The sequence below is a fragment of the Caretta caretta genome, chromosome 17 (assembly GCF_965140235.1).
Source record: "Caretta caretta isolate rCarCar2 chromosome 17, rCarCar1.hap1, whole genome shotgun sequence".
NCBI lineage: Eukaryota > Metazoa > Chordata > Testudines > Cheloniidae > Caretta > Caretta caretta.
The window spans coordinates 16,388,281-16,413,144 of record NC_134222.1 but is presented as its reverse complement, the minus strand read 5'-3'; the positions used below and the strand labels follow the sequence as shown (position 1 = coordinate 16,413,144).

Below are 24,864 nucleotides of genomic sequence, written 5' to 3'. Positions count from 1 at the left end.
TTCAACCAGTTTTACTTTTTTTTTTTTTTTTTTAGGTTTTTGTAGTTAAATATTGCCTCTACTCAACTGCCCCACAGCTGAGCCTCTACAGAGGTGGCTGATTTTCTTCTAAGCATCACAGGAGATGGTCTTCTTGGGAAGAGAGATGAAAGAGAATGGGACTTTAGCCTCATGGATCAGTTCTGGGGGGGGGGCATTCCCTTAGTGGGGGCAGTGTGGAAGAAAGCACAGGGGTATTTGAGAGGAGCAGACAAGCAGTAGTCTAGACTGGCACCATGGGTAGTGTGAATGGGGGAGGGGGAGAGGGAAGAGTCCTATGTGATATTTGCTGAATGGCTATGTTTATAGGAAATCGATCCTTTGTATCATCCTGTGCTAGAACCTACTGTACTGTATATGCTTGCTGAGTTTTCTATGAATAGAGAAAAATGAGGATTGTTACTGACACAGATTTGGAAATAGATTGTAGCTAGGTATGTGTGTGGTGTTCGTTCCAGCAAACAAGAATATCTACCTGGCATCTCTTGGAAAATGGATCACAGACCGTGATTGTTTCTACATGGCGGTAAAAATTGGGGTCCCACAGGATAAACTGCAGAATCTGAACTCTGTTTGTTGTTCAATAGGTTTACATGTTCCTGGTGAAATGGCAGGATCTAACCGAAAAACTAGTCTATCGAAAATTTACGGAGATATATGAATTTCATGTAAGTCAACTCTCGGTTGGTATTGGTTCAGGCTAAGTCTGGCTTGCGGGGGCAGAGGGCTGGAGGAGCTTCAAAGGCAATAACGAAGGCCAAATTCTGTCCGTTTTGGAGAGTGCTATACAGATTGTGCTGGTGTGGTTATGAAGGCTTGCGGCGGTATTCTGTCTAGCTAGACCTTTATAACAGGCTCATCACTGTGGTACGGGAATGCCTACGCCTTTTATGCATGGTGAGGGAAGGTTCACGTGACTTCAATGGAAGTTGCGCTTATGTTTTCAGAACCATAATATAAAACTTGTAGCATTCAGTCTGGGCCAGCTGACCTCAGATCATATGCGATCTGATTTCCCCAGGAGAGGGACAGGAATTGAGTGGCCTAGATACCCCATTAGCCACTTAATTAGCAGCCTTTGCTAGGCTGATTTGGAAGAAGGCACTTATCCCTTTTTGTAGAACCTTCCAAGGGGGCCTTTGCCATTCACCAGACAGAGGAGTCTGGAACTGATTTTCTTTCTAGTGACGTTTTACTGCAGTGAAGTGAGAAGTTAAGCTGGATACAAACTGCCTTCGGGAGAACTTGTTACCACAAGGTACAGACGTCCTGTCCAAGGGCTTCCTGGGAGAGTGGCTTCTCTAACTCAGTATCCAGTGGCACACACCAGAAGAGCCATCTGCCGCTGCAGTCTATTGACGGTTTCAGGTTCACTTAATCATGAACGGTGTTTATCCATCTGTAACACCTGGATAACAATCCTTCCCTCATGAGTGTTGTGAAGCTTTATTCCAGTTTGGAAAGTATTCCGGTCCCCAGATGGAGGCAGACTATTATTTGATGATTATTTCTTTGCCTTTATTTACAATTTGTATTAAGAACTCAGTGTTAAAGGGTAAAACTTTCCCATTTTCAAAAGAGACTTAGGAGCCAAAATCTCAATGAAAGGCAATGGGACTGAGGCACCTAAGTGCCTAAAAGTCACTTCTGAAAATAGGACCCGGCTCCTAAGTCACTTAGGCACTTTTGAAAATTTTACCTAATGTCCTTAATGGGTGCCCAATTCTGCAAGATGCTGAGTGCCATCAACTCTCAGGATCTGACCTTTTAAAGCTAGCTACCTGATTTGTCACCACAACCAGCAAGCTAGCTGTCTAGGTGCTATAAAATGGGCTTGCAAAATTGAGCTCCCCATTGGATGCGCAGTCAGAGGCCAAAGTTGAGGTCTTTGGAAAACCAGGGCCTGAGTCTCTTCTACTGGTGTCCTCGATCTGAGCCTGAGGGATGAGCACTCTAGGAATCGGATGGAATTTTGCCTGGATATGCTGACTGGACTGTGCGCCTAATACTGGTTTCTCTTCTCATGTTAGAAATCCTTGAAGGAAATGTTTCCCATTGAATCTGGGGACATCAACATTGAGAACAGGATCATCCCTCACTTACCAGGTAAGTAGATGTATAGAGCAGCCACTCTCTTCAAAGCAGGAAGCTGGAATGAAAAGGGACGGCAGCCCCTCTGTAATATATCTGCATACACACAGACACCAGGGTCTTCAGTGGGGATGGGACCTGAGACCTTTAAAAGTATACACACAAAGAAAGAGTACTAGTGGCACCTTGGAGACTAACCAATTTATTTGAGCATAAGCTTTCATGAGCTACAGCTCACTTCATCCGATGCATGTAGCTCACGAAAGCTTATGCTCAAATAAATTGGTTAGTTTCTAAGGTGCCACGAGTCCTCCTTTTCTTTTTGCAGATACAGACCAACACGGCTGCTACTTTGAAACCTGTCATTAAAAGTATACAGTAACTCCATTAGGTGTAAGTAGCAGACTGTTGTAGTAACTGGAACTCTCCACTGGAGGAAGATGTGACTAAATGAACACCCACCGCAGGTGGCTTGTTGTGTATTTCCTGAAGTGTAGGTGATCAACTCTAGAAAAACACAATACAGCTGCAAAGTGTCCCAGTGCTTTTAGAGGCATTTTAGCAGAATCGGGAGGTGCTTTTAGGTGAACTGACAGGCTTCTGTTTGAAACAAACACAAAATTACTGTAAATAAAACAGTCACTTCACATACGGTTTCAGATCACAAATCAGTAACCGCCTATAGCCTATCCACTTCTGGCAGATGCAGGGAAAGTGGTGTAACTGCTCCCCATTAATGTACACTCATTTTCAGTCCCAGCCACTTCTCCCTCTTGCAATTTAGGGATGAGATGAGCGACTGCTGTAAAGACCCATGTCAGCCTAAGCACCATCCTTGGCAGGCAGAAAGCTTTCCAGCTCTCATGGTTACTTGTTAAGGCAGTGGGAGTCAGGAGATCTGGGTTCCATTCCCAGTTTTCGGCAAGTCATTGCACCTCTCTGTGTGCCTCAGTTTCCCCTTCACTGTAAAACGGGGATAATGCTACCTATCTCCCTCAGAGTGATTATGAGGAATAATTTATGAATGCTTCTGAGGCAATGCATGCACAGAAATAGCCGTTAACAATACTTCCTTGGGACTACCTGAGTGAATAAGTGGAGCAGGATTTAGAACTCAATCAAGCTTACACAGAAATCAAGAGGTATTTGCCCATGGACTTTACTGGGAGCTGGATTTGGCATTAGTCCCTATCGCTGATCTGAGTAACCTTTGGGTAAATGCAAACCTACTAAGTGCCATTGGTTGGGGAATGCCCCCAATGTACTTTCCCCTGTCCTCATAAGGAATTTTACACATGAGTAGTTTCTCAAAGAAGATTTCACTTTGCTGACATTAGTTACTGTAATAGCTGTGGTGGGTGGGGTCATATTTCTCTGTCAGCATTTGTTGCTCTATTTTTAATGAAGAAATCCCTTAGATATGAGGAACACCCAACATCGGATCAGTTGGATTTAGCAGTGAAAGGTGGTGATCGTAAAGGGAAAGATGAAGTGGTATGTTTGTCTGCCTCCTGTCCCGGTGCATGAAAATTCTTGGCTCTGTTGCAAAGTTGTTGCTCTGGTCAGACTGCAGCGGCTGTGTCTTGGTTTTGCTGAAAGGCCCCAGAAACAACATCTGTACATTTGAGGAAGTTGTAAGATCCACCAGCATAGCCAGGAGAGCTGCTTGTAACACTGATAGCAGTACTGGTGAAACACAGGAGTCGCTGAAATTATGAATGAAATCCCTTCAGACCTTTCTGAGCAACACAAGCAGGAAAAAATCGTTGTTCCACTTTTCTCAATAAACTGAAGAAACAGACAAAAATCTTCATTAAGAAATAGTTAATAGTATGTTGGGAAGCCACGGCTGCAGCTCTGCCCTGTTGTCGTACATATGGCCTGTATAGGTGCAGAATAAACAGCAGGAAACCACTCTCCATTATAAGATTTAAAGGACTCGCTGGAGAATTACAATTGCCACAGCAATGTGCTGTCTTTAATGTGCCATATGTTGCACAAGACACCAAATGAATATAAGCCTGACCCAGAGAGCTTGAAGCCTGCCGTGTTGTCTGTGCCAGGATAGGCATGAAGTTACTAGTATAGCTGAGAATGATGGGAGCGGCTAGGTACTGAGCACATCTGAAAATCTGACCATTTAGGTGCCTATGTGGTAGCAAAGCTCTTTGGCCGTGTGGCCCATAGAGTGCGGGAAGGAAAGACAGTCTCTGGCTAGGAGTAAATACATGCTGATGGGTGGGAACCCTACAGGTTAGAAGGGAATTTTCTTGGCTTCCACCTACACAAATAAACTACAGGTTCCCATAACATTTGACAGCATGGTACTGAGGTGACCTTCAAAAGACCTACATCAAGATAGACCTTCATTTCCCTGGAAAGAATGAATCAAAATGCAAACTGCACCCCTCCGTAACAGTGCTGAGATTCATTCTTCTCTGCCTGCCACCTGAACGCAGTAACCACCAGTATATTTACAGTGCTCATTTGCCTAAAGTCACATGGGTGTGCTCCAGAAAGAGCACATAGTAATAATGATTTGAGGAACTGAAAGAATTTCCCTTCTTAATGGGTGAAGTTAGTGGTTGCACTGGATTGTAACTTATGCATGCACCTGTATTCTTCAGAGCGCTCAAGACAATGTACTGATCATTTCATTACCTAACGCAAACATGCTGGGTGAGGTGAGTCAAAATTTCAGGAAGATTAATTTCCTTGTATTATCTCCACAGTTCGTTTATTCTCTTGCTAGCTTCTGCCAAGAACTTAGCCCAGCCTCCCTGCTGCCTGTCTTCCTACTGCAGAGTTAAAGAATTAATGCACATGCTCCTATCTCCTTCTCTCCCCGCAAGCCCCACCTTTCTCCCATCCTGTGTGAACAGTCTGTAAGCAACATAATTATGTAACAACGAATTATAGTTCAGCCTGACCTGTCCACTCCTGGTCATCTTCTGGTTTGAGGAGGTTTTTTCCCCCTCCAATTGATTAAATTGGATTATTAAATCCGAGAGCTGTAGGCTTCTGTTCAATAGGTGTAGGGCTCCTCTTAACAGGGCATCTCCCATCGCTAAGTCTGAGGCATGATCACTGCTGCTAGCGACACATGGCAATTCAACGGTGCATGGAAGCGAGACGAAGGATGACCCTACTTAGAGCACTACCTGGGACTTGGAACACCCGGGTTCAGTCCCCTGCTCTGCTACAGACTTCCAGTGTGAACTTAGAGTTACCCAGGCCTGGTCTACACCGGGAGCTTACATTGGTATTGGTAGGTCTCTTGTGGGTGTGAAAAATCCACGCCCCCGCAAGATGGGGGGAGGGATAGCTCAGTGGTTTGAGCATTGGCCTGCTAAACCCAGGGTTGTGAGTTCAATCCTTGAGGGGGCCATTTAGGGATCTGGGGCAAAAATTGGAGATTGGTCCTGCTTTGAGCAGGGGGTTGGACTAGATGACCTCCTGGGGTCCCTTCCAACCCTGAGATTCTATGATTCTATGTAACTATACTAACCTTGGGTGAAAACAGCGCAAGATGGACGGAAGAATTCTTACGTTGATCAGGCGACCGCCTCTCAGGGAGGTGGATTACCGATGCTGACAGGAGAGCCCCTTCCGTCAGCGTAGGTGTGTCTAACGCTGCAGCTGCATTGCTGTAGTGTTCTAAGGCTGGACCTCCCCTTAGCCTCTCTGTGTCTCAGATCTCTGCCTGCCAAACGGTGGTAATAGCACGGTCCTGCTGCATAGGGAAGTTGTTCGGAATTCAGAAGTGGTATGGGCCAGTGGTTAGGGCACTCAACTGGGGTTGGGGAGACCCAGGGTCACGTCTCTGTTCGGCCGCATTCTTCCCGGGTGACGTTAGGCACGTTACTTAGGGTAGGTCACCGCTTAAAACGCTGCGTCGGCACTGATGCAGCTGCGCCACTGGAGTGCTTAAAGGACGATGCTCCTACGCCGACGGGAGAGCTTCTCCCCTGGGCGTGGTTACTCCGCCTCCACCTAGCGCTGCCTACAGGGGTGGAGGTAAGGTTGGTATAACGATGTGGCTCAGAGGCGGTGGTCAATATTTTTCCTTCTCCAGGACTGTGTTTATAAAGCTTCAGCCTGCGCTGCGATAATTAAAGAGAGAGGGGATCTCTCCGCCTCATATAAATGAAGCAGAACCGTTTAGAACAAAGGCTAATCTAAATTGAGGTGGGCTTACCCCGGTGATGGGCTGTGGGGATTACATTAGAGCTCCACAGCGCTAACATGGGGTCTTCCTCTTGTGGTCTGTACAGCGCTCTTCGTCAGCCCGTTCCCTCGTGGGGGCTGGAAGTAATCTGCTCAGATTAGCACTCTCTCCACAAAGCTGCTCTGTCTGTCTTCACTGCAGAGCTTCTGCTTAGATCCAGGGTGTGCAACTGGCTGCCGCTGGGCTTCTGCTGCCGGCTTGACAAAAGGAGGAACTCTGTGTTCCGGCAGCAGAACTTCTTTAAAACTTAGCTCTGTATTGACAATGGGCCTTTCAACATGTTTGCCAAGGACACGTTCTTCCAAAGCACCCTTGGGATGTAGCTGCACGGATGGCACCCATTTGATGTCAGCAGTAGCCACTGCTTTCAAAAATGTCCCCTGTAGTGTCTAAGGATGCTTTGAGATGCTCCCAAACTCCGTTACCTTAGGAGGGAGCAAGAAGCCATCTGACTAACAGTCACTGTAGATTAGAACCTTTTGGGTTCTCCTCAGCTCTTTTTTCAGGTTGATATTTGGTATCAAGGTGACCTCTACCGAGGCAGCTCTCCCAAAAGCGCTGGACACAAAAAATAAGTCTCCCTGGTTTTGCTCTTTTCTAGCACCCAAATGGTTTGATGGCCAGCGATCTACACAGAACAGGCAAGGCACGCTGACTGAATACTGCTACGCCTTACTGAATCTGCCACACAAGATTTCCCGATGCTCCCATGTTCTGAACTTCTTCAAAGTCAGGCCTGATGACTTGAACCCACCCACAGACAGCCAGTGAGTATGGCCACTTCCACAAGAACTCAGGGCATCTTAACCACTTAAAAATCCAGTCTAGGTATTTTTCTATGAGATCCGCTCTAGTTGAAACAGGAATTAATGCAGGGAAATTCTGCAGCCTGTGTTAGGCAGTGGATCAGACTAGATGATCACAATAGTCCCTTCTGGCTTTATAATCTATGAATCTAACTCAACTTGATGTTAAATTTGTAACATACACATTTCTATGCAACTTCCTTATGTTTGTCTTTACCCAAGTGAGAATGGGAAGAATTCTCATCCACTCAATTGCTGATGTTCTGATTAACATGATCGGATTCCTTATATTAATATAATAGGAGACTAACATCCTAGAACATATAAATAATATGATATGATATAATATATTACATAGCCAGAGCACTAATAACAGCTATAGTTAAGGTTGCCTGCACATTTCCATTCTAAACTCCTGTTTTCAGGTCAAATTTTCAGAAAGATTGAGTGACTATCGGACTGAAGTATTTCAGGCCTGGCCTCTGCCCAAAGAGGAGGTTATTTTCATTGTTGTATTGCATAGGAATTGGGTACTATCTCTTTAAATAGTTGGTGAGCCCTCTAATGGCCTTCCCTGTCTTCTAAGGGTACATCTACACTGGATCTGGAGGTGCAGGGATGATGGCCAAGATGGTCAGGGATGTAACCCCATGCTCGGGGCGACCCTAAACCTCTGACTGCCAGAAGCCAGGAGGGGAAAACGGATGGATCTTTCCAAATTGCCCTGTTCTGTACACTCCCCTGATGCTCTGGTATTGGCCACTGTCTGAGACTGGGTACTGGGCTAGATGGACTATGGGTCTGATACAGTATGGCTGTTCTTATGCTCTTTGTATGGAGGGAAGGGAACCCTGTTGCTGATAGGACCAGGGAGAAAACAAAGGGTCAGCATCCACTGGCATTAAACTGACTTCATTCTTGTTTATCTAGCATCAAGAAACCAGAGACATATTTAGTGCCAAAGGACTCCAAGAAAAATGTCGCAGGTAAGAAGAAGTTGTGGTTTTTATTCTGATGCTCATAAGCAACCGTTCTAGCCACAGTGAGCACATGGTTCCATCAGCACTGTGGGAAAATATCTACAGAGGGAGAATAATCTCCAGGGTGGGACAGTGTTCAGCACAGGGCACCAGCTTCCTTGCCCCTTGGTACAGTAGGGCTGGCCCTGCTGCAAGGCAGATATCCTCAGCCATGGGGCAGGAGGTGCCAGCTGCACACAGAGCAGCACGGCCATCTCTGAGGAAGTGGCTTGTAGGGTGGGTGTAGTGAATTGAGAAACTGCTCCTGGAGTGGTGAATGGAGGGTTCCATGCCAGCCTAGAGGAATGGCAGCCCCAAAGCGGGTCCAATACAGACCCCACTGTGGCACTAAGTGCCAGACTCATGCACCCGGAAGGAGTCAATGGGGCCTCCAGGCCATGCTCTCACCATACATGGGCGAATGCATTGTATTGGAGGTTGCATTCCGGCAGCACAGTCGACCCTGATCCAGCAAAGCACACATGCCCAGTAAGGATATATTGAAACACGTGCTTAAATTGTTTGCAGGACTGGCGCCTTATGCCACAGTCGCATTATTTCTTGATAGAACTCAACAGAAACCAAGTTCCTCTCTTCATGCTTGGGGCACCCTACAGAGCATTGATATGTTGCCCTCTCTCCTTTTGTACATAATACATGTTCAGTCTAGACGCTTCCCGTGCATGACTGGAGTGGGTAGGCGAGGTCTCCTTGAAAGTCAAATCCATTCTCCTTTACTTGTAAGGTTTCAAATCTTCAGCCAGGGGCTTGCTCGGCTCGTGGGGCTGCCCATCCCTTCTGCAAATGCCATGAGTGATGGCAACCTGTGATGGGCAAACCTTTTTTGGGACACTTACGCAACATGCTAAATGCTACTGCTTGCTCACTGTGCTGTGAATACAATCGTTTGGGGTCCTTAAGCAGCAGTGGCTGTCTTGCTAGTGCAGTTATCGTTCTTGCTGCTGTTTTTCTTGATCCTTGCTAGAGGAACTCCAAGAGCATTGCCGCCGAGGGCAGTGAGAACACCAGAACTGCGACCCCTTAGGAATTGAGAAACTTTTGGACTTTCCACTGAGGTTCTTTGGAGTTTCCCTGACTTCTCCCCGGGCGATCAACAGAACTGTGCTGGATGGAAAACGATGACAGGAGCTCCTGAAATTCTGTCCCCGCTTTTCTCTTGCAGACATTACTGGCCCCATCATCCTGCAGACTTACCGAACGATTGCAGACTATGAGAAGAACTCCGGCTCCGAGATGGCTCTGAAAACTGGGGACATGGTGGACGTTGTGGAGAAGAGTGAAAGTGGTAAAGCCCATTGCTGTGGAGGGCTGCTCAGATCCAGCTTGTTGTTTCAGCCCATTGTAGAGACAGGGATTTTGTTTTGGGCCTATCTCTAGATCTGCAGAGCCGCTTTCACAGAAGTAGCGAGGCCTAATGGGTTGGGAACAGGCCTGAGCGCTAAGCACACTTGGGTTCCCTTCCTGATTCTGCCACTGACTCATTCTGTGACCGTTTTGTGGGCGCCAGTGCTGAGCCCCCAGCAGAGGCCAAGTGGGGAGGCAACATGCCTTTCCAATTGCTTTGGGCTGTTAGGGCAGCAGGGATAGCTGGGATGGGGGAATCTCTGCACCCACCTCTCTGCTGGAGGTACCCCCCCAGGAAAGCCTTCTGGCTGTTTTGTGGCCACTGTGCATAGGTGATGGAACTAGGGGTGCTTGAAGTGCTTTCCATCATATCCAGGGTTTACAGTGTGGTTCAACGTCTCTCGGCTCCCCCACTGTATGAATTGTTCCAGCCACTCTATACAGGTGCAACCATGGCAACATAGCCACATTGCAGGGAGGAATTCCTCCCAGTGCATCTGTAAATCAGAGCCCCTGCCTCCCTCCTGAGGGGTGGCTGAGCTAGTGAAAGCTTGCACGGTGCTTTAGACCCGCAATGTACTCGATGTGTGGACGGGAAGCTCTTTGAGGCAGGGGCCATCTTTTTGTTCTGTGTTTGTACAAACACTGAGCACAGGAGGGCTCTTGTCCCAGGCTGGGGCTCCTGGGTGCTACAGCAGGACAAAGAGATAATAATAAGGGAGTAATTAAGTGAGCATCTGTATATCAAAATGTGTTTTAAGAAATTCCGTGCCCTAAGTATGGAAGCTGAGAGCATTTATATATACACACAATTATGTAAAGACAGCAAGCACTCTATGATCACAATTCTGTCTTGAATGAGGAAAACGGGGAGTCACATGGTAGGGGACATCTCTTAGTGAGGCTGTGATGCAATCCTAGAAAGCCCTTTGAGCTTTCCTCATGACTCGTGGGATTGGTGCCCAGCAAGGAAATAACCTCCTAAATTTACGGTCCATATGGTTACAAAACAAAAGTGGTCTTCCCCTTTCCTGTTGTCATGGTAATTGACACAAAGAACCACTTATAAACCATGACATACAGGAGCTACTCAGGGAAACACTGAGGGCTTCCCTTCCTGCACAGTCAAGTCACTGTGAAGTGTTCAGAGGCAGATGCATGACTTATTTTTACGTACACAGTAGCCTCTTTACCCCGATGATCCTTACAACAGCTCTTCCCTGTCCCCCTTCCACTCCTTTGCATCCTATTGCTTTCCACACAGAGGCTCCTTAATGACCAGTCCAGTAGTCAATTAAAAGATCCAGAGTTTGGGTTTTGTTAGGTTGCCTTCAATGTTTTCTAGAATATTCTGGAACAGCTACTTTGGTAAACTTCCAAATGTAGACAGGGCCTTAGGGAATCTTATCAAATTTTATAGGCTTGGAAGCCATGGACAGTTCCATTTATACTGCTGATGCTTCATTGGTAGGAGAGGCACAACAGTAACCCCTGAAGATGAATATCAAGATAGGTTGTCCCATGGTTCTGCGGTTTAGTTGTCCCACAGTTAAAGAACAGGGCCAGGAGGCCTGAATTCTCTTCTCCGCCCTGCTAGTGACTGTGTATGACCTCAAGGAAGTCCCTTAACCTCTCTGTTTCTCTCTTTCCCCTCTCTCTCCGATGTGGTTAATGACTCCCGCCCCTCACTCACAGGCCTGCGCTGAGAGTTTATTTGTACAGGTTTTGGAGATGCAGCCTGTCGAGTACAAGGCATTACAGTGAATGGTAAAGTCTGCTGTGCTGGCTTTGTTACAGGCTGGTGGTTCTGTCAGGTAAAGAATAAACGTGGGTGGGTCCCAGCCGCTTACCTGGAGCCTATGGAAGGTCCTGATGAATCTGAAGAGCAGGATCCGAACTATGCAGGTAAAAAACCCAAACCCCCACCAATCGATCCACGCTGGACATCTCCATGTTCCTGACCAGGCTTCTGGAGTAATCCTAGAAGAAACTGCACTTAGATGATCCATCTCAGAATGTACAGTGAGCCAGTATGTGCTAGGGCTGGACTTCAGGAGCATAGCCAGTGCAGTGTGAATTCCCACGCAGTGGCACTATGATCAATGACGCTTATAGTTTAGGTTCCTCACTACTGACCTCAGGAGCTCCCAGTAACCTGAGACTCCACACTATAGATGATTGTTCAACTTCTAGGAATTGTTGCAGGGTCTCTTTTGTATTTTTGCTGGTGGCTACTATGAGACAGTTGCACATATATTTAATTAACGAGTTAGTACATAAGCAAGGTGTGGTATGGAGCCTCAAGAAAGAGGGAGGCCGGAGAGGGTCAGAGATGCTGTGGATTTGGTGCTCTGTAGTTCCCAGACTGACTGGCTAACACAGGCAGGATCCCTCCAAGTCCTTGTCTGGAATCAAGACCCTTGGAAAGGCTTTTTTCTAGTGAAAGATGTAACAGGTTTTTTTTATTAACCTTCAGTGTTCACATCCATAAGGCATATCTCACACAACAGAAGGTAAGTTATCGTAGGCTCATGCTTCTTTGCAGTAACATCATATTTTGGTGGTTTTTGAAAGATTGTAATGGCTTGAACCAGCATTGCACTTCCTTGTTCCTCATTGTGTCCTTGGAAGCTCAATTACTGGACTACTATTCAGCATTGCTAAATGACTCTCCCTGCTTTTGTTGACTGCTTCTAACTAAGTTGGAGGTCTTGCCATATTGGCTCAAAACTAGAGAGGGGCCCAAATCCAACCCCAGCACTTGAACCTCCCCAAACTTTGGGGAAGTCCAGATCTGGATCCAAACTATGCAGCTTAGAGTCCCAAAGCATCCTGGGTCTTGTTTAAAATGGGATACATTGTTTGCGTGTTGTCTCTGTCATTCCAGAGCTGTGGTCTGGATCACTGAAGAGCCTTTTCTTGGATATTAACACCTAATGCACCCTTTAAGCCTTTGTTTCTATTATTTTGTGCTCAGGGGAGCTCTATGTTGTCAGAAAAGGCTACACAGCTGCTGAGGATGATGAGCTGACACTGAAAGAAGGAGACACCATAGAGGTTATCCATAAGCTACTTGATGGCTGGTGGGTTGTCAGGTAAGAAAAATCCAAATCACATGTCAGGATAAATCGGATTTGGTTCTTTGGGCCACTCTGGGGGAGGGATAGAGAGAGAACCTGGCCATTCAATCTAATTACCGACATGAATTATAGGGTGGTTGTTATAGATGAGGCTGGTAGCATCACCCATTATTAAGGTCGGCTAACACTTCCCATTATAAGACCCTGTTTTCAGTTGTTTATAATTTTGCCAAACTTTAATCATTTGGGCTGAAATTTGCCATGCTAGGTGTCTGCCTCAGATAGATTTTTTGGGGGCGGAAGGGTGGAATTTCAGCCCAGACATTGAGCTGTTCCCAAGAATGAGGCTGGGGAAGAATACATTGATTCCCCACCCCCTCCGTATTAAACTGTTTGGGAGACCTTTTCCTTTAAAAGCTTTCGTGCCCCCATGCTTTGGAGCAGGACCTTGAAACGTGTGTCGCCTTTGTGTCAGGGATGTGCCTTTTTGCCATCCCCGTGACAAACTGGGCCAAGTTATAAGCCTTTCAAAACTAGCAGGTGGCACTTGCTCAGTGGAGACTTGCTATCGCACAGCTAGAAGCCCTGAAGATTCTGTTTACAGTGAGCCTATTCCAGCCTCATTTGAGCAGGACTTCCCCTGAAACTGCAGCTCTGCTGTGGGTCATGCTGGGGCAAGGCATAGGAATGGAAAGCAGGGAGGCTCTTTCTCAAGTATTTTCAGTAACCCTGCGGCTGGCGCCAAGTTGCATGGAGAAGGAAGCTGCCCAGGGGGAAAAGGGCCGAGGGGGTGGGGTTGAAGAAACATGAATATCTAGCTTCTCAGAGGGTGCAAATCACAACTGGGGCTGATGGCTGGTGAGGAGCTGAGGGAGACAGGGACCTGCTGGGCAAGGAGAATGGGACTATGTGGGAGGTGGAGAATAAGATCTGGCAAAGAGACAGAGTTTGGGGGAGAACTGAACCTGACTTGACAGCGTGGGGAGGGAGACTGGACAAGGAGACCAGGGAGGGAGGCTGGGACTAGGAGCCAGTAGGGAGAAAAGCCTACAGGGAAATTAGTAATTCTGTCTTCAGAGCCAGGTTTGAATCGTGTGCAGTAAACAAGGCCTAGCACCACACATTTGAACAACACAATACTGAATAGCTGCTCATTCAGTGAGCACCGTCCATCTGTGCACTGAATGAGGCAGGGGACTGTGGGAAAAATAGGATGTCAGCACCTAATTATCAACTGTATTGTATATTATATTGCATTTGGGAGTTAAAATTAAGGCTGCATAGGCCATCCTAATTCTGGCAATTCCTAACATTTGTGTACATGGCTTTGCAACCTTAGTGATGCTCTTCTAACAAAGTGTGTGTGTGTGTGTAATGATCTATTGTATGCCATAGAATTAATGGTACATTGAGATGGATTCTAGCCAGCTAATTGGCTAACGTTTAGGGCATTGAAAGCACCCACTACATGCTTTTTGAAACTGTATCACCCAATCCAGAGAGATGTCCTGTGTGCTCTGATCAGAGACCTGTGAACCAGGAATGCTGGCATTCTAATGCGGGCTCCTAATACCCACTACTTCTATGACCTAGGGCAAGTCACCTAACTGCTCTGCCCTGGTTCCTCACTTGTAAAATGGGAAGGGTAAAAGCCACATCACAGGCACGTTGTGAAGATAATTCATTAGTTAATGGTTACAAACAATGAGGACATAAAGTGTGATAGAAGTGCCAAGTATTGTAACTGTCCATGGGGGTAATGGGTGGTGGTGGTGGGGGGGGAAGCTGTTGGTTTGCTATAGCAATCCTGGTGCTGGGCATTTTCTGCTATTGTTAATCAGCTGCGTTGTCCCATAGAGCATCAGCGACTCCCTGGTGGTCTTTAAGCCTCAGGCAATGCTTTGCACCTTAATTGTTACTGCTTAAAACATTGCTCATGGTGTCTTAAAGCGTCTGTTTTATTTAAGGACTTAGTGCAACTCCCTTACAAGTGTAACCCTTCTGCCTGTCAGAGTTGGCAGCAACAAGGGCCGGGTTCAATATCTAGGGGATCCATTCCAATAACACAATGCAAACCGGCTCGAGCCCCCACCCAGTGACCTGGGACAAATATATACCACCCCTGCTGGGCGCCTCCAAGAGGCAATACTTCCCCTCTCGCAAGCACATAGTCTGAGTGTAGCAAAAAGCCTTTTAATAACAGAGAGAAACAATGTGGCATTATGATGGGGAAACACCACCAACAGGATTCATAACACAACCCATGAGCAAAAAAAAACCCACCCCAAGCAAATTGGGGCATGCCCCTTTCCCTTTGGTTCTTGAGTCCAGCAACCCTGACTAATCTAATCGCCTTTTATGATGAGATTACTGGTTCTGTGGATGAAGGGAAAGCAGTGGATGTATTGTTTCTTGACTTTAGCAAAGCTTTTGACACGGTCTCCCACAGTATTCTTGTCAGCAAGTTAAGGAAGTATGGGCTGGATGAATGCACTATAAGGTGGGTAGAAAGCTGGCTAGATTGTCGAGCTCAACGGGTAGTGATCAATGGCTCTATGTCTAGTTGGCAGCCGGTATCAAGTGGAGTGCCCCAAGGGTCGGTCCTGGGGCCGGTTTTGTTCAATATCTTCATAAATGATCTGGAGGATGGTGTGGATTGCACTCTCAGCAAATTTGCGGATGATACTAAACTGGGAGGAGTGGTAGATACGCTGGAGGGGAGGGATAGGATACAGAAGGACCTAGACAAATTGGAGGATTGGGCCAAAAGAAATCTGATGAGGTTCAATAAGGATAAGTGCAGGGTCCTGCACTTAGGACGGAAGAAGCCAATGCACAGCTACAGACTAGGGACCGAATGGCTAGGCAGCAGTTCTGTGGAAAAGGACCTAGGGGTGACAGTAGACGAGAAGCTGGATATGAGTCAGCAGTGTGCCCTTGTTGCCAAGAAGGCCAATGGCATTTTGGGATGTATAAGTAGGGGCATAGCGAGCAGATCGAGGGACGTGATCGTTCCCCTCTATTCGACATTGGTGAGGCCTCATCTGGAGTACTGTGTCCAGTTTTGGGCCCCACACTACAAGAAGGATGTGGATAAATTGGAGAGAGTCCAGCGAAGGGCAACAAAAATGATTAGGGGTCTGGAACACATGACTTATGAGGAGAGGCTGAGGGAGCTGGGATTGTTTAGCCTGCAGAAGAGAAGAATGAGGGGGGATTTGATAGCTGCTTTCAACTACCTGAAAGGGGGTTCCAAAGAGGATGGCTCTAGACTGTTCTCAATGGTAGCAGATGACAGAACGAGGAGTAATGGTCTCAAGTTGCAGTGGGGGAGGTTTAGATTGGATATTAGGAAAAACTTTTTCACTAAGAGGGTGGTGAAACACTGGAATGCGTTACCTAGGGAGGTGGTAGAATCTCCTTCCTTAGAGGTTTTTAAGGTCAGGCTTGACAAAGCCCTGGCTGGGATGATTTAACTGGGAATTGGTCCTGCTTCAAGCAGGGGGTTGGACTAGATGACCTTCTGGGGTCCCTTCCAACCCTGATATTCTATGATTCTAACCTCAAATCACCCAAAGTCCCATGACCCAAAAGTCTCTGTCCCTGGTCAGAGCAGCCCCAGAGTTCGAAAGTTTTTGGGTGGAGATGGGACAGGGGTAAGAGGCACCTTACATGATTTGAAGCTGACCGCCCCACAGCTCCATAGGCCTCCGCTCCGCCAGCCGCCCCACGAACTCCTTCGCTCAGCTCCGCGGCCCACCAGCAGCTCCCACTGTCCCACAAACTGCTCCACCAGCCTGTCCACAAGGCACCCCAGCCATCCTGCAAACTGCTCCACAATATATCTTCAGGCTCCCCCACTACTTAACACAATGCTCAGTGATTTCAGCTCTTAGTCAGTTCAGCTCTTTGGTGAATTCAGCTTGTAGCAGGGGAGCCTCAGTGCTGGTGCCCCATTAGCCCAAGGTGAGCTCAGCAGCCTGTAACTAGGCTCCTAATGGAATCAAAATTAACTCTGATATTCCACAGTGGAGAGAGGAAGAAGTGCAATTAGCATGTAAGGCCCTCACCAAGGGGCCCATGCTACCAAGTATCAATACTTGTCCCCAGCCTCTCTCAATTCACAGTTTTAAAACCCATGACCCTTGCCTAGCGAGTGCTACTTAGTTGATGGTGAGTCTCTCCATCATAACAAAAGGCCAAGTACAGTTCCAAGCACAGTTCCCATAATCAGGGTAATAACAATGTATTCTTCCTGCCCCAATAACAGAGACACTGGGGATCCCACAGCAGCCAAAGTGACCATTTGGGCAGCTATGGCCTCATTCTAGGCGGGGTGGGTGTGCCTATGCAAATAAGATCAGCCCCTAAAGTTCTTTTCCTCAACTTGCCACACCTCACTACCAGATGTCAGCGTGGAGCTCATCCTGACACTGCTTACACAAGTTAATGGAATTTAGATCAGGCCTTAAAAGGCATTTCTCAGTGTAGTGATCTTATCCACTCATTCTCTAGACCAGACAAACTCTCTGAGGTATCTGCAGGCAGGTTTTGAGATGGAGGAGAAGAGGAGCAGGTTGCTTTGTCAGCTGTCACCACTACTAGGGGTTAAAAATAATACCCCCAGAACTGCTAAACTGCCAGGATGGTAGATTTATAGATTCCAAGGCCAGAAAGGACCATCTAGTCTGACCTCCTGTAGAACCCTGGCCACAGAACTTACCCCAAAATCATTCCTCAAGCAGACCTGTTAGACAAACATCCCATCTCGATTTAAAAATCGTCCGTGATGGAGACTCCTCCACGAATCCCTTGGTAAGTTGTTCCCCTGATTTGCAGACATGTTGTCATGCTGGTCAAGGAGTTGTAGGTGTAAGTGATGTTGTTTTGTACCCCAGGAAGGAAGAAATCACCGGTTACTACCCCTCCATGTATCTGCAGAAATCTGGGGAAGAGAACAACCCTGTGAAGAATACGCTGAGAAACAAAGGCGCCCCTCCTCGAAGGTAGGGTGGGCAAACAGGGTCTGATTGCCCTGTGGAGACAGTGTGATGAAGCAAACCAGACTGTGGTTTGGAATGCCCATCGCTTTCCCTAGAAATGAGGAACTACCTAAGTGCTATGTGAGGGGTGGGGGAAGAGGGTTGCTAAAAGGCTTCCTTCCTGAAAAGAAAGACAAAGGACCCAATCTTGCAAGGTGCCTGCTGAGTAACTTCAATTCCCATTGACATTACTGGGATCTGAGGATGCTAAACTCTTTTCGGAACAGGCCTATGCAGACTTCTCTCGAGCACTCTCTCTACTTGGATTTACTTCTAGGTGTCCACATGCAAAGTTTCTTCTCTGGGGATAATCTTGGTTCATTTTCAGATTGGATTCTGTTTTTAAACTGTGCTCACTGCGTTCGCTTTGAAAAGCGAGCAGAGATTTGAAGAATCAGAGCTGCCAAACTAGCTAATCTGATGGGAGAATTTGAGCTCATGGAAGGGATTTTGTTTTGATTGAGAAGATAAAAGGCAATAAAACTCCCCGGTGCTGATACGGCTGCAAAGTGCAGAGTTGAACCCTCTCTTTTCATTTCTGCATCATTCCAAGGCAGGTTTCATACATTAGCTCCCAAATCCAGTTTGTGGTCTGATCCCGAGCTGGTGTGGATTGGCATAGCCTCACTGATGTCCATGCAGTAAATATTTAGTCAAGCTATAATATCTGTAGGGCACCAGTCACTGGAGTATGCAGTTGTCACGACACAGAGAGAGAGACTCTAAAGATATTATAAGTGAGGGATGAACCACGAAAAGCAATGAGTTTGGGTTCAATCTGGATAAGCACCCAAAAGCTCTGCTGTTGACTTGCATTAGTCAAACAAAGTAGCCCTTGTAAGGAACACATACCTCCCATTGTGAAGATAATTCCTTCTACTTAGGGCAGCTATGAAATGGGTGCATGTAATTTCACAGATGTGAAGAGTGTTGAAATTTTAGGAGTGAATGGAGGTATGGTAATGGAGTGTGAAGCTTCTTACACTTAGGTAAACAGTATGAACCCAGTGTGAAAAAATAGCTGGGATAGATAGTAGGGACCATCTGCTCATAGCTGTTTGATGCGCTGGTTATGAAAATGAGTTGGTCTTAGTTCAGATCCCAGAAGAGAGGCAAACACCTGCTCAGAACTCCCAGGGGCAGCATGCTATCTTATTCCAGCTGGGAATTTGGCCCCATGTCTTTGTGTTCGTGTTTATTTTCACTTTGTACAGTACTTTAGTTGTGTGTGATAGGTGTAGCTCAGGAAACAGGCTGAAACCAGGCTTCCTAAATCATGTAATCTGATCATTCTATGGGCCAGGTTCTGATCCCACTGAAATTTATGGGAATTTCACCATTGACATCAAATGGACCAGTATTTTAGTGTGTGTATGACACACACCCTCAGACACATGCAATCTGAATGCTCTGATAGCCATGAATTCCTACATCGGAATTACACTGGTGGTATACCAGAAACAATGGATATAAATAGGCATAGGTGAGCAGTGTGGCCCAATGGATGGGGCACTCTGCCACTCACCTGCTATTTGATCTAGGGCAAGTAACTGATGCTTGCCTTCCTCTGCAATGTACTTGAGCTCGATGGAAGAACTAAGTAAGCGTCACTGTTGTTTACTGTAATTATATTCTGACTTCACACTTATTTATTCATTTTTAAACCATTCATTCATAGCAGCTAGATGCTGCCTGACTCAGGTTTTACAGAACAAACCACATAAGGTTGCTCACAGTTGCTGACATTAATCCATGGTCCTTTTGCCTGGGATAATCAAAAGCAATCATAGGCTACATCCAGTGAGAATGCTCTCCTCAGGATGAGACTCTGCCAGGCCTACAAGAGGGGAGAGTTCCCACTGTGGGGACATGTAAGTAAGAAAGCATAGATAGCTAAAATGGCAAAAGCTGAAAGATTCACTCTTTCTCTACGCAGGTCGACCATCCGAAATGTCAAGAGCATCCACAACCAAATCCGGAAGCATATCAGCCAGGAGATGTACAGACGGAACAGCATGAAGTATAGGAAGATGAAGATGCAGAGCAATCTCCAGAACAAGTCCAACATGATCAGTAAGTTTCAGTCTGATGTACCCACTAGACTGAAAGCCCGTGTCATGTACGGTAGGGGGTGAGGACGGTTGTACTCAAGGAGACCCTCATGCGCATTAGGTCTCCGGGCTGGTGGACATCACTACGCTTCCTAGTCTATCCACCACATGGCAAGTCCTCATACCTTGCTGAGGTTGCTCAGGGGTGTTTGTGGCAGTGGGAGAATCCACACACCAGAGTTAATGATGGCCACTTGGTCTAATTTTGAGCTGCAGACAGCACTTCTACAGCAGTGACAGGCAACCAAATCGATGCCAGGTAAATCCAGACTGTAAGGAGTGGCCAAGAGTCAGATTTTCAAGGAGCCAAGCATGTGCACCTCCCATTGCCTTCACTGATGGCTATGGGTACTCAGTGCTTACAAGCATCAGGCTACAAAGGAGTTGGGTTTATTCTCTTTAGAACAGTACAGACTGAGGGGCTCTAGAGAAATTGTCTTCATTATGAAATGGCCCGATGAATCTGATGGTGGTTACAGTCTCTCGCAATCCTGACAAAGCAGTTTTCTACAAGTAGTAAATAGGGAAGTGGGTTTCATACAAAGCGTTAGACATATATGGAAAAAGTAAAAGGGAAAGGCCACTGAAGCAAAGACTGCAGAAGGAATGAGTTCAAGAGATGCATAGGTTCGTTTCTGGAATAGCAGGGCATTGAGCGAATGAAAAATCATGGAGGTGGAAATAGGGCAGGCCCCAGAAGGGCAGGTACTAACCCCCAAAGGGCTGAAACTAGTGAGTTCCGATTTCTGAAATGTCTTAAATGCCTGCAAATAATGGGAGGCAATGTATGGAAAGCCCAGTGATGCATTTGTGACATTCCTAGTGAATGGGAAGCTATACAATGATCTTGAAGCAACATAGCAAGCTAAATGACACATTGAGTTAGCCAGAGAGAGACCTACACCAAACCTCTGGATCCAGACTTTATAGGCCTAGAGTTTAAGGCTAGAAGGGATCAGCAGATCATCTAATCTGATTTGTCTAACACAGGCCACCCGCACTCCATACACAACAACCGAAATTAAACCAAAGTGTTATAGCCTTCGAGAGATTAGAGTATCATGAGCCACAGAGAGAGAACAGGAGGGACCCAGGTGCACCCAGTGCCTGAGCCCCCTGCAATGGCAGTGAATTGATTGTGATATACCCAAATGAACCTAGCAAATGGCCCATACTCCCATGCTGCAAAGGAAGGTGAAACCCTCCAAGGTCACTGCCAATCTGACCTGGGGAAAAATTCCTTCCTGAATCCCGACCCCACATCCAGCGATCAGCTAGATTCTGAGCAAGAACCAGCTACCCAAGAGACAACTTGAAACTTGATCCAAACTCTGCTGCTGGCTCCTTTGCCTGCAATTTGGTGCATCAAAAAGTAGTATTGGAATCTAAATGTTGTGACATCAGCCCCCCTCAACTAATCTAGGGCCTGATCCTACAAGGCGCTGAGCACCTCATTACAGCCATGATTTAGCAAAGAGCTTTAAGCATGTGTCCATCCCTATTAGCAAAACATATAAACATGAGCCTGACTACAAGCACCTGCTTAATTCCCATAGAACTCAATGGAGGTGCTTAAAGTTAAGTATGCGCTTAGTTCTTGCTTTGACTAGAGGCTAATTGAGGATACTCAGTACCTTTCAAGATGCGCTCCTCACCTCGTATAGGATTGGGCCCATATTTAGTAAATTATCATATGATATAAGTGGATGAAATTCTCTGGCCTGTGTTACACAGGAGGTCAGACTAATGATCTAATGGTCCTGTCTAGCCTTGAAATCCAGGAATAAAGCAAACCACAGAAAAACGTAGAGAGGAGGAAGGGAAAAATACTTTCCCCAGATGGAAGTTTTTGAATGTTTAGAACAAGAGAGTGATGGCTTTATGGGGGTTGATACTAACAAATCCCTCACAGATTCTAAACCATTTTTTCAGCCGCTGTGCTCCCTTTAGAAGGAGCCAATCCAGTACTTGATCTGGACCCACTGACATCAAACACTTTTATGCTGGGATCAAATTCATTGGGACTCGGGTACCTATGTCACTTGGCCTCCTCTGAAAGTCCCAGACCAATATGCACAGATATTAAAGTGGGCCTGGCATGGAACTTTCACATATTTTTATGTCTTGTCATTTGTAGGAGAGAAAAATGAAATGGTAGAAAATGTGTCCAAGGCCCAACCGGCCGTTCCACCACGACCCAGTAAGGACCTGATCATGAATCGTTGTACAGAGAGCACGAAGAACAAGATCAAATGATCCCACTGGGGAAAAAAATAAAGCTGATGCTTATTCTCTGCCAGGACTCTGTAGCCAGACTGGACAGTTCTGGTAAATTTCGGCATCTCTACAAGAGTGGCAGTTCTCACAGAGTTTCTCAGAGCTACAGGTTATGGCACTTCAAATTAAGGTTCCACATATAATTCAGTCTCTCAACAAATATGAATTGTTCTAAACTTGATGGGCCAAATTTAGTTTTCATTTATACTTGTGCAATCCCAGGGAGTACAATGAGGTTGAATTGGTGCACTAGGACAGAATTCGGCAAGATATTCTCAGTAACTGATTACATTTTAAAAAAAAGTTTACTATGATCTACTACACAAAATACGGTTGATCAAGTATCAGAGGGGAAGCCGTGTTAGTCTGTATCCACAAAAATAAAGGAGTCCGGTGGCACTTTAAAGACTAACAGATTTATTTGGGCATAAGCTTTTGTGGGTAGAAAACCCACTTCTTCAGATGCGTGGACTGAAAATTACAGATACAGGCATAAATATATACTGGCACATGAAGAGAAGTGAGTTACAAGTGGAGAACCAATGTTAAAGGCCAATTTAGACAGGATGGATGTAGTCCACTCCCAATAATTGATGAGGAGATTCACTCCATGCAGCTGAAGAAGTGGGTTTTTTACCCACAAAAGCTTATGCCCAAATAAATCTGTTAGTCTCTAACTGGTAGTGATCAATCTATTGGGGATCGATATATCGCATCTTGTATAGATGCGATAAATTGATCCCCAAACGTGCTCCCCGTCGATTCCGGAACTCCAGCTTGTGAGAGGCGGAAGCGGAGTCGATGTGGGCCCGTCCTCATGGCCAGGTAAGTCGTTGACCTAAGATACTCCGACTTCAGCTATGCTATTCGTGTAGCTGAAGTTACATATCTTAGGTCGACCACCCCCCACTCCAACCCCCGCCCCCAGTGTAGACCAGGGCTAACATGTCACTGGATTCCTCGTTACAATTGATCATGGCACTGATCATATGAGGTGTTGGGTGAACTCATCTCTCATTGACTTTTTTTCAAGGTAGAGGAAGGTGCTCAGCATTCCATTGCATTGAGCAATAAGAGATTCTTAATTGATTCTTTTCCCACCATTTGTACTTGGAACCTAGATGATACGGTTTGCACTTATTATCTTGCTTTGTAATATAGCCATTTTTGGTGACTGTTATTGTAGGAGACTCCCATGTAAAGTTAATACATACATCTCTTTTAATCCATTACAGTGTTTTACTAGCTAAATACGTCTGTGGTTTGAAAAGGCATTTTATGGTTGTAATACACTTATGGTGCCTAAATGACTGATTGATAAACAAGTCAGAGAAAAAAGCTGCTGAATTGCAGTCTGTCTCCTGCAGCCAAGAGACGCTACATGTTCAACAAAAGTTGAGGGGCATTTTGCAAGAGTTGCTGAAGAAAGGGATTTCCTGACAGATCCTTTCCAACACGCAGTGGCTGTTGCACAGTGGGTTTACCACAGGCCTCTTACAAAAGATAAGGAGTACTTGTGGCAGCTTAGAGCCTAACAAATTTATTTATGTGTTAGTCTCTAAGGTGCCACAAGTCCTCCTTTTCTTTTTGCGAATACAGACTACCAGGCTGCTACTCTGAAATCTTACAAAAGATGTTGATATCAAAGAGGAAATTCCATCTGGCTATCTACAGTAACAATCTATGGCTGTAATTGTAACTGATAGCTTTTGCTAAGTGTCCAAGGGCTGCTATGGTCTAACAAAATTTGGCTCCCTCCTGCCTTCTAGTGGGAAAACAGAAAAACGTGTAGAGACTCTTATTTATTATTTGTACCGGGTTTAAAAACAGTGAGTCAGCCCCATGAAAATCACCGATTGTCTTAAAAATCATGAGATTTTTCCACAACAAAGTTGAGATTCCTTTGATTTGCCTTCTGATTTTTGAGGCTTTAGGCTTTGAGTTTTCAAGCTTTTCTCTGCAGTCACAAAGGCTAGAAGCTTACTTTGCATAAGAACCTCAGCTTTCATTAAAAAATACCGAACACCAAATATCATGAGACTTGTGATAAATTGGCGAGAGTTGGCAGAACTGCACGGTAGCACCTACAGACCTCAGTTACAGACAGGATAAGCTAATGTGATAGATGCTGTTTTATGCATATAACCAAAAGCCAGTGCCTGCCCCGTTGAGCCTGCAGTGTCAGTACGTAGGCCCTTTCTTCCCCATGCGATGTAGGTCTGAGGGAGCGAGCCAGTGGGCTCTTTCCAAGTATTTTCAGTCTCTGTTCAGTGTTTTGTTTTTCTTCCCTGCGTTGGGTCCTCTCCACCACCCTTTCAGACTCTCTGCTTCTGAGCTGCCCCGGCATCGGAGGCCGGGAGCGAGATGGGCCGAGGGAGAAGCTCAGGGGAGAGGGTGTGCCCGGGGTGCAGAGCAGCCATGGACGCAGTCCCCGTCTCTGTGGAAAAAGAAGCAAAGGGGTGTAGGTTAGAGAGGGGAGAAAAGGGGAGCGGGGGTGCTTGGGGGGCAGAGGGGCCTTGGGGGGCAGCTGGGCCCAGGCCTCCTGCCTTTGTTCAGGGACCGAGGGGCAAGGGCTTGCTCCCGCCGTGGCAGGGGCGCTGGGGGGCCTATGCCCAGCGCTTAGGGGGCTGGGCACCAGGGCCTGCACCACCCCAGTAGGGACCCAGGGCTTGCTGTGGGTGGCTATAGCAGGGCCCCTGCAGGCTGCTTCTGGGCTTCTCTTTAGGGCCCCGCCAAATTATGGGCCGGGCCCCTTTAAATCGCAGACATCGCGAGATTTGGCAGGTCTCGACCAAGGCCGCTGGAG

At 46.4% G+C, this 24,864-nt stretch overlaps 1 protein-coding gene across 2 annotated transcripts in view; it reads left to right on the top strand.

Moving 5' to 3' along the window:
• Positions 1–24,088, top strand: part of NCF1 (neutrophil cytosolic factor 1) — a 34,197-nt gene extending 10,109 nt beyond the window's left edge. For both annotated transcript variants that reach the window (XM_048824040.2, XM_048824039.2), the window contains exons 2-11: positions 627–707; positions 2,070–2,145; positions 6,960–7,125; positions 8,095–8,150; positions 9,367–9,489; positions 11,346–11,453; positions 12,526–12,643; positions 17,527–17,634; positions 19,607–19,743; positions 21,919–24,088. In XM_048824040.2, coding sequence (XP_048679997.1) covers positions 633–707; positions 2,070–2,145; positions 6,960–7,125; positions 8,095–8,150; positions 9,367–9,489; positions 11,346–11,453; positions 12,526–12,643; positions 17,527–17,634; positions 19,607–19,743; positions 21,919–22,037 — 1,086 coding nt within the window. In that variant the 5' untranslated portion in view covers positions 627–632 and the 3' untranslated portion in view covers positions 22,038–24,088. The remainder of the gene's footprint in view (positions 1–626; positions 708–2,069; positions 2,146–6,959; positions 7,126–8,094; positions 8,151–9,366; positions 9,490–11,345; positions 11,454–12,525; positions 12,644–17,526; positions 17,635–19,606; positions 19,744–21,918) is intronic.
• The last annotated feature ends 776 nt before the right edge of the window (positions 24,089–24,864 follow it).